The sequence below is a fragment of the Somniosus microcephalus genome, chromosome 2 (genome assembly GCF_052327205.1).
Source record: "Somniosus microcephalus isolate GS21.2 chromosome 2, FLI_Smic_1.0, whole genome shotgun sequence".
Classification (NCBI taxonomy): Eukaryota; Metazoa; Chordata; class Chondrichthyes; order Squaliformes; family Somniosidae; genus Somniosus; species Somniosus microcephalus.
The window spans coordinates 28,919,944-28,933,239 of NC_140988.1; the positions used below are offsets into that span (position 1 = coordinate 28,919,944).

The 13,296-nt window shown below is 44.8% G+C and overlaps 1 protein-coding gene across 4 annotated transcripts in view; it reads right to left on the reverse strand.

Annotated features, from left to right (window-relative positions):
- Positions 1-13,296, reverse strand: part of LOC147122633 (serine/threonine-protein phosphatase 2A 55 kDa regulatory subunit B gamma isoform) — a 493,182-nt gene that overhangs the window by 128,027 nt on the left and 351,859 nt on the right. For all 4 annotated transcript variants that reach the window (XR_015081021.1, XM_086008136.1, XM_086008120.1 and 1 more), the window contains one exon: positions 9,635-9,812. Coding sequence is in view for 3 of the 4 variants with exons in the window: in XM_086008136.1 (XP_085864262.1) it covers positions 9,635-9,812 (178 nt within the window). In the remaining variant the exon portion in view is untranslated. The remainder of the gene's footprint in view (positions 1-9,634; positions 9,813-13,296) is intronic.

Consider the following 13,296-nt stretch of genomic DNA (forward strand, 5'->3'; position numbering starts at 1 on the left):
AGCCTGAGAACTCACTGCACGCATGATCCTTAAGGATGAATGGTAACCATTTCTGGAGTAGAGACTGGACAGTGTACTTAAGACGATGTTTATTCACCTCTAAGACCAGGATTCAAAATCAAACCAGACCACTAGGATAAAAAGTCTCTGGCCTAGAAATTGGAGTAGGCCAGAACGCTGCCGGTGCCACCGCAGGCCGAAGTTAACGGCCGCCCGAAATAATGTCGCAGGTATACTGGTGGTAGTCTCAGCAGGAGGCTCAATGTACCATGGCCATAGTATCCCTGGAGCAAGAGCACCTGTTGTTTTAAAGCTTGCCTGTCATTTTAGAAAGCAGTGTCGATCCCTTAAAGGGGAACTGCCTTCTAAAATAAAAAAAATAAAAATAGGCAGCCTTTAGCTCTTAGAGCTCAACTGCCTTATAAATAAAAATTATTATAACGAATATGGGGGTTTTCCGCTCTTAAAAGCTGAACTGCCTTCCACACATAGAAAAATGGTAAAGGTGCTTCAGCACTAAAACAAATGGCTCAGCAAGCCAGGGAAGGGGCATCCAGGGTCTCACATGTAGCACTCCAGCTTTGTGCAGGGGTCAACACTGCAAGAGGTCCTCTACTGACAGGGTCAGGAGGCTCTCCAGAAAGAATGATGTGGGATCAGATCACCGAGGCAGTTACTGCCACCCCCCACAACCTGGCTTCAGTGCACAAAGAAACTTCATGACCTCAGGATAGTGGTCAAGGTCAGTGAATGCATCTTCAAAAGCCGTCTCCTACCAACTGCACTACTAGTCTCACACACTGCTCATTGCATGCGCCGACCCCAGCCCAAATCACTCACCTACCAACAATCTGTACCAAACACGAGGCACACCTCACATTCCTAGCTTCACCTCACCCCCTTGGAGGAGATGCTGTTGGCCATTCTTGGCAGGGACATGGTGGAGCCCTTGGCCAGCGGCAGGGCTCAAAGGATACAAGATGCTGGCATGCTCATACATTATCCTCCTTCTCACAGCCCACAATATCTTCTGATTTACAAGGTGAGCATGGTGTAAGCATGCAGCTCTTGCTTTCCCGCCCTCCCCTCACCACAACTCTACCCTTGTGCCTTCCTCATTTCACACACCCAAGAAATTCAGCCTGCCCAACCAGTGGGCGACCAAGAAGAGGGCGAGGAGAGAGAGAGGAGGGGAAGAGGAGATGAGACGAGAAGAGAAGGGAAGAGAAAAGAGATGAGATGAGAAGAAACAACAACACCGTCACTCGATTTGACACTGCCACCCACCAGCTCCTCGAGATCGTCCTGCAAACATAGAAGATAGGAGGAGTAGGCCATTCGGCCCCTCGAGCCTGCTCCGCCATTCAATGCGATCATGGCTGATCATCCAAATTCAGTACCCGGTCCCTGCTTTCTCCCCATACCCCTTGATCCCTTTAGCCTCAAGAAATATATCCAACTCCTTCTTGAATATATTTAATGTATTGGCCTCTGCTGCCTTCTGTGGTAGAGAATTCCACAGGTTCACCACTCTCTGGGTGAAGAAATTCCTCCTCACTTCTGTCCTAAATGACCTACCCCTTATCCTTAGACTGTGACCCCTGGTTCTGGACTCCCTGACCATCGGGAACATCCTTCCTGCATCTAGTCTGTCCAGTCCTGTCAGAATTTTATAAGTTTCAATGAGATCCCCTCTCATTCTTCTAAACTCCAGCGAGTACAAGCCCAATCGACCCAATCTCTCCTCATACGTCATTCCTGCCATCCCAGGTATCAGCCTGGTGAATCTTTGCTGAACTTCTTCCATGGCAAGAACATCCTTCCTCAGATAAGGCGACCAAAACTGCACACAATACTCCAGATGAGGTCTCACCAAGGCCCTGTACAACTGCAGCAAGACATCCTTGTTCCTGTACTCAAACCCTCTCGCTACGAAGGCCAACATACCATTTGCCTTCTTAACCGCCTGCTGCACCTGCATGCTTAACTTCAGCGACTGGTGCACAAGGACATCCAGGTCTCGTTGCACTTTCCCTTCTCCCAATCTATTGCCATTCAGATAATAATCTGCCTTCCTGTTTTTGCCACCAAAGTGGATAACCTCACATTTATCCACGTTATATTGCATCTGCCATGCTTCTGCCCAATCACCCAACCTGTCCAAGTCATCCTGTAGTTTCTCGGCATCCTCCTCACAGCACACACGCCCACCCAGCTTTGTGTCGTCTGCAAATTTGGAGATATTACATCCAGTTCCCTTGTCTAGATCATTAATATATATTGTGAATAGCTGGGGTCCAAGGACCGATCCCTACAGTACCCCACTAGTTACTGCCTGCCACTTGGAAAAAGACCCGTTTATTCCAACTCTTTGCTTTCTGTCTGCCAACCAGTTCTCTATCCAAATCAATACCTTGCCCCCAATCCCATGTGCCTTAACTTTACACGCTAATCTCTTATGCGGGACCTTATTGAAAGCCTTCTGAAAGTCCAAATACACCAGATCCACTGGTTCTCCCTCATCTATTTGCTATCTGCACTGTCCCCTACTGAAAGTCAGCAGCCTTTCATCAGCCATGCTGCAGCCACTGGGGTAGCACTGCGTGACATCAGTAGGATAGGCAAAGGCACACACAAGACAGTCACTAAAGGAATGCACAAGGGTGGCTAGGTGATTTCTTGATGTCATATTGGATGGATAGACATATAAAGTTGGATTGGAAATTTTGCTTTGTGGTGGCTTTTATTGTAGCATTGTGGCCAAGAGGACACTGTGATGGTCAGTAACAGAGGGAAGGTAAGGTTTGGGACAAATGTTGAAAGGGGAATTGGGGTTGTGGTCACTGGTACCGCAGGTGGAAGATTCCATCCCGGAAATCCTGGCCAGAAAGGGGCTGTCTGCGTTGCGTCCTCCTCTTCCTCATCCTCCTCTTCCCTCTGAGCGGATGCTGGAAATCTGGAATAAAAGCATAAAATGCTGGAAATACTCAACAGGTCAGGCAGCATCTCGACCTGAGATGTTAACTCTGTTTCTCTCTCTCCATGGATGCTGTCTGACCTGCTGAGTATTTCCAGCATTTTGTGTCTTCTCAGAGGCCTTCCTTTACCATCCGAAGCCTTGCAAGCATCCAGTAGCACTCCCTGCACAATTTAAAACTTTTTACATCTATTGCACCAAGCCACTACTTCAATAAAATTTTAAACTGTTCAAAAGCTTAAATCCAAAATGACCTGAAAGATGTGTGTGCCCCTTTAAGAAGCGCTGACAGCGGCTCTGCAGGGTTCCTTTTCTGAGCGTGCGTAGGACTCGGTGATCAACAGAGCGAAACCGCCCAAGTCTGCAGACGTGGAGTCAAGTCAGGCATTGCACGCCGATTGACGTCACGATCTGCTCATTCACATTTCAGGGGCCACGCTATCAATAGCAGTGTTGTGGCCTTTACCAAAATGGCAGCTGCCGTGTCCCGCGCCAGAGGCAGGCGGAAGTGAGGCGGCCGCCATTTTTTTTGCCGCAAACCAGCATTAATGGCCATGCACAGGTATGGAATTTCTTGTCCTCTATGTGCTGGCTGCAGAAGGAAATGAAATGAATCTGACCAACCTGAATTCAGTTTCTACTCGTTCCTTGTGTACCATGGGCCCACTGTGGAAAATTGCTCTTTACTGGCAATCTCACCTCCACAGCCCACAAGATGGTCGATGTGGAAAAGTGATACTACTGCAGCAGGGATGCTCTTCTGAAATTGGACAAAGATATCTTTGTCACTAATTGTGCTATATCTGACCTGGGAGTGCTTGTTGCCGACACAGGGTACCTCATCTTGACCAGCATTAATATTTACTTTTAAAAAACTTCAACAAACTCTGGAAAATTTTCACGACACTGGGGCAGCAATTCCTTTGTTTCAAAATATTCAATAATTACATCCATTTTATTGAAACAAATGTCATAGCTGAAGTTTCTTTGGCAGTTACGAGGAGAAGCTTCATGTCTGGAACAGCTGCATTCTACATAACACCAGCATGGTGCACGTGACTGACCGAGAGATGGTTGACTGAATGCTGTTACTCTCTTATCTGCTTTAAACAGCAAATGTTGTAAAAGTTCACATTACACACACTCAGTGACTGCAGCATCACTTCAGGAAGCACGCGGGTCATCTGCATTGATTTAAAATAAATGTAATCGTTATCAGCATTTACATGGTTCTTTGCTGCGACAAGACATCCTATGGGTGTTCTGAAGTAAACGCTGTTTTGTCCGGGGGGGGGGGGGGGGGGGGGGCGGGGGGGTGTTGAAGGATGTGGGGGATTTTCAAATTAAGACGCTTACATAGCCTGAATTAAATTACTTTGATTCACAGTGACTCTACTTTAAACGGTCACCATCAATAACTGGGTAAAGAAGTCAGCAACAAGTACATAACCCACTTGCAACTCAATTGCAAACTAAATATACATATATTTGCGCTACAGGGGTGTCAAGGGTTATGGGGAGCGGACGGGAAAGTGGAGGAGGCAAAGATCAGATCAGCCATGATCTCACTGAATGGCGGAGCAGGCTCGAGGGGCCGAATGGCCTACTCCTATTTCTTATGTTCTAAATTAGCATTAACCATGCGATTGAATTAACACATTTCCCATAATAAACGGAGATGGTTACACTGTACATTATATGTACTTATGCATTACACATGCATTACACACTCACACACGCACGCGCGCGCACACACACAAAATAGTAGCAGGCTGAAATTCTACCTGAAACACTTTTATTTATACAGCAATGTTGATGTCCTCAGTGGCCCTGATATTTACGGAGAGGCGTGAAGGGTGCAGGAGAGCACGGTAATGTGGTAAAGGTGGGGACGTAGAGGTCCTGCCGAATATAAGGCAGGACCTCATGATAATTTTTTTCTTCCGTTTCTTGCCCAGCAGCCAGCCAAATCGACAGCTGCCGGACAGGAAAACCAGCGTCAAGGAGGCCGCAACCAGGGACCCTTAGGAGCGTTCCCTAGCAATTAGGAGGGGGGCGGAAGCGAGTGATTGAGGTTTTTGGTGGCGGGGGAGGGGGGAGAAGGAAAGAGAGACCATTGCAGGAGGGAGGACAAGCTCGGGCTTATAGTGGGTGGTGGGGACAGAAAGAGGCCGCGATCAGCAGAAGACTTCCTTGAGGGCCGGGGGGAAGCAATACTGTTCCTACTGGCCCACAAGAAGAGCTGTAAAAGGCTTTCCTCATAGCTTTCTTGAGCCGGCTGCTCCCACCTACCTTTTACTGCTGCGTTTCCCGAGCCCTGGGAATTTAAATTTAAATCAGGCTCCCAATTGCCCGGTGGGAGCCTAATTGAAATATGTTAATGAAGTGTCCCACCTCCTGCCTCTGGAGGGTGGGACACTCGCGAGACATGAAACCCGCCACCATAAGAACGGCAATGAGCACGTACGCAGCCGTTTGGGGACATGTTCCCAGTTTTAACATTTTTAACCCCACCCACCCCGATCCTCTCCCGCCCGTCATGGGGGGTGGTGTTTAATATCAAGGCCAGTATGTCTCAAACTACAGGTAGACTACCCTTTATCCGAACTTCCGAAAACCGAAACCCTCTAAAAACCGAAGGTTTTTTCGTTCAGCTTAAGTCGTGCGCACGACTTACGCTGAACGAAAAAACCTTCGGTTTTTAGAGGGTTTCGGAAGTTCGGATAAAGGGTAAGTCGTGCGCACGGCCCCCCGCGGACCCCGAACCCCGCCGACCCCGACCCCCACCGACTTACGCTGAGCGTCAGCGTAAGTCGTGCGCACGACCCCCCCCCCCCCCCCGCGGACCCCGGCGGCCCCGACCCCCCCGCCGGCCCCGACCCCCGCCGACCCACCTTCCGAAATCCGAAATTCTCCGAAAACTGAAACACGGCTGGTCCCGAGGTTTTCGGATAAAGGATAGTCTACCTGTACTTCACAATCAATGAATTTCTTTTTGAAGTATATTCCCTGCTGTTTAAGCAAATGCAACTGCTAATTTGTGCAACGTAAGGTCCCATAAACAGCAATTATGATAAATTTCCAGTTAATCAGTTCTTTTTTGGTGATGTTGGTTGGCTGAGGGATAAATGTTGGCAAGGACACCGGGGAGAACACCCCCTGTTCTTTTTCGAATAGTGCCATGGTGTAGGAAATATCGAATTCCTACGAATAACTGAGATCGACACCAGAGAACGATTAAACAGGTCTTTACTCAACGGAGATGCCACGAGGACTGACTGGGCAATTCCGTGGTTTGCGACGTGACGTCATCGCATTTGACCGCGTTTTCCCGCGCTCTTAAAGGGGCCACGCCCCGTACATGCAAACTCTATATACAAACCACAGTGATGCCTAACACAATGGTACAGGTTTAGGCTGGTGTTAGAACCTCGTTAAAAGAGAATTATATACAGTTAGCCAGAGTCATTCAGTGGTTCTGCCACAATGGTATCTTTTAAGTCCACCCGAACAGACAGATGGGGTCTTGGTGTAACATCTCATCCAAAATACAGCACCCGCAACATTGCAGCAGTCTTTCAGGTTACACTCTGGTATAAACTGAATTATACGCTTAAATCCTGGAGTAGGGCTTGAACCCACAACCTTTTGGCTCAGAGGTAAGAACACTAGCACTGAGCCAAGCTGAAGAGGCAGGACCATTGAGAAAAGTTTTGTTCACCAACTGGTGCTAATGTACAGCAAGTGAAGTCAAGCAGCAACAGAACAGAGAGCATTACCTGCAGACTTTCAACAGCTGAGTTCCTTTAGTGGGCAAAAAGCTATAATGCACCAAACACAGGCCCCTGGTTCTACTTGGCTTATAACGCTGGATCTGGTGTTAGCTTAAGGTATGTTTTGCTACATTAAAGGCGCTATATAAATCCAAGTTGTTGTTGTTGGTGTTAGTTTAAGCACTTGGTGCTCTACGGTTAAATCTGTGGGCTTTTTAAACCAGTCACAATAAAGGAGAATAATTTCATTGACCAGTAAGAACATCAGAAATAGGAGCTGGAGTAGGCCATTCGGCCCCTCGAGCCTGCTCCGCCATTCAATAAGATCATGGTTGATCTTCTACCTCAACTCCACTTTCTTGCCCTATCCCCATATCCCTTGATTCCCTTAGTATCCAAAAATCTATTGATCTCGGTGTTGAATACACTCAGCGACTGAACATCCACAGCCCTCTGGGGTAGAGAATTCCAAACATTCACGAACCTCAGTGAAGAAATTTCTCATCTCAGTCCTAAATGGCCAACCCCTTATCCTGAGAGTATGACCCCTAGTTCTAGACTCTCTTGCCTAGGGAGGCAGCCTCTAAGCAACTACCCTCTCAAGTCCTTTAATCATTTTGTACGTTTCAATGAGATCACCTCTCATTCTTCTAAACTCCAGAGAATATAGATCTAATCTATTGTCTCCTCATAAGACAACCCTCTCATCCCAGGAATCAATCTAGTGAACCTTTGTTACACCCGCTCTAAGGCAAGAATATCCCTCCTTAGGTAAGGAGACCAAAACTGTACACAGTTCTCTAGGTGTGGTCTCACCAAAGCCCTATATAATTGCAGCAAGACTTCCTTACTCTTATACTCCAACCCACTTGCAATAAGGCCAACATATCATTTGAACTTCCTAATTGCTTGCTGTACCCGCATGCTAACTTTGTGATTCGTGTACAAGGACACCTAAATCTCTCTGAATACCAACATTTACTACTCGCTCACCTTTTAAAAAATATTCTGCTTTTCGATTCTTCCTACCAAAGTGGATAATTTTAATTTCTCCACATTATACTCCATGTGCCACCTTCTTGCCCACTCACATGTCCTTTGCAGCTTCTTTGCACCCTCCTCACAGCTTACTTTCCCACCTAGCTTTGTATCATCAGCAAACTTGTATACATTTCACTCAGTCCCCTCATTGAAGTCATTGATATAAATTGTAAATAGCTGAGGCCCAAGCACTGATCCTTGCGGCACTCCACTAATTACAAACGGACAATGTGAAAATGATCCCTTTATTCCTACTCTCTGTTTTCTGTCCATTAACCAATCCTCAATCCAAGCTAATAATATTACCCCCAATCTCATGAGCCCTAATCTTGTGCAACAACCTCTTGTGTGGCACCTTATCGAATAACTTTTCAAAATCCAAATATATTACATCCTCTGGTCCCCCCTTATCTACCATACTAGTTACACCCTCAAAAAACTCTTAACAGATTTGTCAAACACGATTTTCCCTTTCATAAATCAGTGTTGACTCTGCCCAATCATATTATGATTTTCTAAGTGCCCTGTTACCACGTCCCTAATAATAGATTGTAGCATTTTCCCTACTACTGTCAGGCTAACTGGCCTATAGATCCCTGTTTTCTCTCCCTCCTTTTTAAAAAAGCAGCGTTACATTTGCTACCTTCCAATCCACGAGGACCGTTCCAGTATCTAGAGAATTCTGGAAGATCAAAACCAATGCATCCACTATCTCTGCAGCCACCTCTTTTAAAACCCTAGGAAGTAGGCCATCAGGTTCAGGGGATTTGTCAGCTTTTAATCCCATTAATTTCTCCAGTACTTTTTCTTTACTAAAATTAATTACTTTAAGTTCCTCACTCTCACTAGACCATTGGTTCCCTACTATTTTTGCTGTGTTTTTGTGTCTTCGACTGTGAAAACAGATACAAGATAGTTGTTTAACGTCTCTGCCATTTCCTTATTCCCCATTATAATTTCTCCTGTCTCTGCCTTGAAGGGACCCATGTTTACTTTTGCTACTCTCTTCCTTTTTAGATACTTGTAGAAGCTCTTACAATCTGTATTTATATTTCTTGCTAGTTTACTCTCATATTCTATTTTCTCCCTCTTCATCAATTTCTTGGTCATCCTTTGCTGATTTCTAAAACCCTCATAATATTCAGGCTTACTACATTATTTGGCAATATTGTGAGCCTCTTTTAATCTAATAGCATCCTTAACTTCTCTAGTTATCTACGGTTGGACCACTTTTCCTGTGGTGCTTTTATTCCTCAAGGGAATGTGCGTTGGTTGAATCATCCCAACAAGAATGAGGCCAAAAAAAGTGAATAAAGAACTTGCATTAATATGGTGCCTTTCACATCCTCAGGATGTCCCAGAGCACTTCATAGCCAATGAATTACTTTTGAAGTGCAGTCACTATTGTTATGTGTACTTCACTTACTTGAATCAGTGGTCTGATGAGAACCAAACAATTAATAACAGTATTAATGGAGTGAAAAATTGAAACAAAGATTTGCCTTGCCCTTAAAAGAACTGCAAAATGGCATGAAGCAGAAAAGTCAAAGACACCAAAAACAAAAAGCAGGATAGTTGTTTACTGCGACAATACTATTAACAGAAAATATTGTTTCTTTTCATTTGCCTAACCATTTCATATTAAAAATTTACAAAAAAACAATGTGTAGGATGTGAAACTTATGCAAGTCTTGGAAATTTCAATGAACTTCCAGCACTCAGGTGGTACAAGATCCATGTTTTGTTTATGAACAGGAAGAGAAATTAATCTCAGTAGATTTAGTTTCAGCGGCACTCATAACTGTTCTTTGAAATCACACACGCGTATTACATCAAAGGATACTGAAACTCCTGTCTGTTATTCCTAAATGCCAGAGGTTTATCCTGAGGTCATCGGCTGACATATACGTCTCACAGTCACTGTTGACAGAAACGGAGTTGATGTGATAGGTATGAGCGTTCGCAAAGATCTTCCGTGGAGTCACCTCCACCATCAGATCCATGGGCTTCAGTACTGGCACCTGGAGAGAGAAACAAATTAAAATTATTGTACAGCTGGTTCGATGAATTCATGGCCAACTAGTGACTATCCTTATTGAAGGAGGCAAGCCCAGTTTCGTTGGGATTGAGTTGGCTCCAAGATGACATCTGCTGCGGAAGATTGTAACCGAATCGATCCTCTTTGGCACAGTTAATTCCTGATAGAGCAGGTCTGAATTACTCGAGGGCCTTGTTGATGTCAGTCAGGCAGGTGCACTGGTGGGACCAGGAGCAATAAACATGTCACTGCGGCTAGAATTCTTAATGCTTAGCTTCAAATAACTCAGCAAAACAATTCCCTCAGAGGTAGCCGGTCCCAGCTGGAAAAGCACCGGGAACGCGATCAGTGCTCTGTGTTCATGACCTGCACATTTTTAGCACTACCCCCAATGTACACTTAAGATGTCCCTAAACCTCATCTCTTCACAAACCGTGCTTTAAGTTCTCTGGGTTTCAGTTAGCGGGGTTATGTCCCTACAGGGAGGGAGTATACACCCTTTCTCAGTTAAATAGAAACTGTGCCGATGTGGATTTCTCAGTAGTTTAGTTTGGAGACTCACACATAGTGATGGGTGTCTGCACCTGTCAGACATTCAGTCTGCCAAAAGAAAAACTGTGCAGCATAGTACAGCATAGCGATAGGCGATGTAAAATATGCACCGGGAATACAAATATACTGCACATAAAAAAAATCTGTTCATTCTACAACAATTCTCTATACGCAACACGGTTGCAAAAAAGATATAGCGGTGAATTTGGTCTTGCGCTGTAATGGGCAATAGTGAATCGATAGCTCGTTTTACACTTCGGCCTCTTTTCTTTTCCTTTTAAGCTAATGGAAATTAAAATTGTGCCGGGTGCAAGAAGGACTGCCAATGGGTTACCGCCCATTTTGTGCAACTGCCAAAGACCAATTTCACCCCCATATCTTTTTTTTGCAAACCTTTTGCATATAGAGAATTGTTGCAGAATAGTTTTTTTTTAATATATCAGATGGAAAAAAACTGTGCAGAGTTCTTGTTCTAATAAATCTAGTTAAAATGCACACCCATACGCTGCCAAATCATCTATGATTCCTAGTGAGCCACTGATCAAGAGGGTGTAGGTTGGTTGCAAGAGGCAGCTTGTTTTTGGGGAGAAAGAGAAAGTGAGCCACCATGGATTGGGTCCCATCTATCTAGCACTCAGTTAGAAAGCAGCAGAGAGAGAATTGGTAGAAGGTCACCTGCCCTCTCCACTTTCCGACAGAAATGCATGACACGGAGGAGCCTAGGTAGGAAAAAAAAATAAACAGGCAGGAGATCATCCATATTAATGAAAACAATCTACACAATCCAGTTCTGACGAAGGGTCATCAACCTGAAACATTAACTCTGTTTCTCTCTTCACAGATGCTGCCTGACCTGCTGAGTATCTCCAGCATTTTCTGTTTTTACTACATAACCCATGTTTATTTCGTATTTACTTGGCTTTCTTCAATTGCTTTGCTGTAATGTAGTTTATTATCTCTTATCCTAGCTAACTATCACAAATTAGGCGAGAGTCCTACCAACTTCACATTTCTATGGGAAAGAAGAAATATCTCAGACATTGTTACTGATGCGTTTAAACTATTTTCTGGAAATGTTGTACAAGAAGAAAAAAAAGAGGTCACAATTCACATTTCCTCAAGAACTTTTTCACTGGCATAGTTTATGTGCGCCTTACTTGCAATGCAATTGGGCTGTGGCTGTCAGTGAGATAAATCGCATCATATGAAGCTTTTCTACAATGTCATGCAGACACGTTATCAGTCAATGTTAACAGGTATGACCTTTTCTCCAAAATACATTGACAGGCACTCTATTTTATACAGCTACATATCCCCGGGAGCTTTGCTACATCCCCAGTGATCACTCCTGTCAACATCTGGCTTAAAGCCTCATTCCTGCACAAACTGTATTGTAGAAATGAACAGTATTCAGCCAAACATTTCACCCTCCCATTAAAAAATCACCCAAAACAGACTTTTGGCCTAAGTACATGAGAAAGCTTAGTGTTTTATCTAAAAAGCGATCACTGTTGTTTCTCCAGCCCTTAATGAATGGTTTTTTGCCACCTGCTGGTTGAGAGGTGGTGGGGCTGAAGTTTCACTGCAGCAAAGAATAAGATGGTGCCAATTAAAGAAACATTTGCAATGATTATTCTTCATTTCTATTTTAATAGTCTAACATTTCTACATTCACTCACCACCTGCACCATTTCTGAATGCGACCAACGGGCGTACATGAGGCTCAGTAAACACTCCCTTGCTAACTTTCCCTTTCTCTACTGAGCAGCATGATTCAAACCTACAACCTGGGAATCAGATTCTGCAATTGTTCCATGAAAAACATAGATCAGTGGCCTTGGACACCGAAATAACAGTTACCCATGTGTAACCCCTTCACGGTTCTCTAGATATATGTGAGATGTGGTCTCTGTTGTAGACAGTATTCTATAGTCCAGTAAGGAGATCACTACTACAATGGCTTAATTCTAATTATCTTACTTTATAGTTTTAACATCAGACAGTATAAGAATATTACGGGTCAATGACCTAAATTAGACATTTGCATACATTGGAATGAATCTAGACATAATAAACATATATTCTCCATTCATATGGATTCAAAGGAGAATCTGTCCCTGTGTCCAAATTCGAGTGCACTCTTTCGTTGGTGCGATTAAGTTGGAGCTCATGGTATGTATAATGTCTGCAAGACTTACGACTCCGAACCCCTTCCTCCTGGGGTTTCTGCCTGGAGACTGCGCAGCCTCACTTAACAATTCCTGTATGGTTCTTTAACTTCTGCTTTTCTTCAGTGCTTTCTCACACAAGAGAAATTGTACTTCGTAACTTCAGACCATAGCACCATAAGCTGTTTCTTCTGTTACCGTCAACAAATATCAACGACAGTGCAGAACCACCCAGTAATTAAACCCATCAAACATCGGTTTAGTTATGTTTTCAAAACAGGTGGCAGGAAATTGCACTCCCCCGCACTGTAAGCCCAGGGTAAGGCGTGGTCCTCAGCCTCTACTGGCACTCCACGCCCTGCGGTTCCTGAGCAAACCTCGCACTCGACAGTTGACTCCTGCTCCCGAGCTCACCAACTGTCACTCCCGCTCTCGCCAACTGTCACTCCCGCGCTTAGGACGTCACGTGATGCGCGTCGTTGCGTCGCTGGCCGTTGAGGCCGAAGTCGCTAGGCCGGGCTGTGCCGGCGCACGCACATCACGTCGTACGTGACGTGACGTCAGCGCGCTAGGGCGCGTCTTAAAGGGGCAATGGCCCCAACAGGTAAGTTAAAAGGGCAACGGCCCCAAAAGGTAAGTTAAACATACAGTAAGGTAAGTTAAAGGGAATTATGTATATTTCAATGTAAGGGACAACCAGTGGTACCAAGCCAAAGATTGACAACCCCACCCAGCGCACACAACATT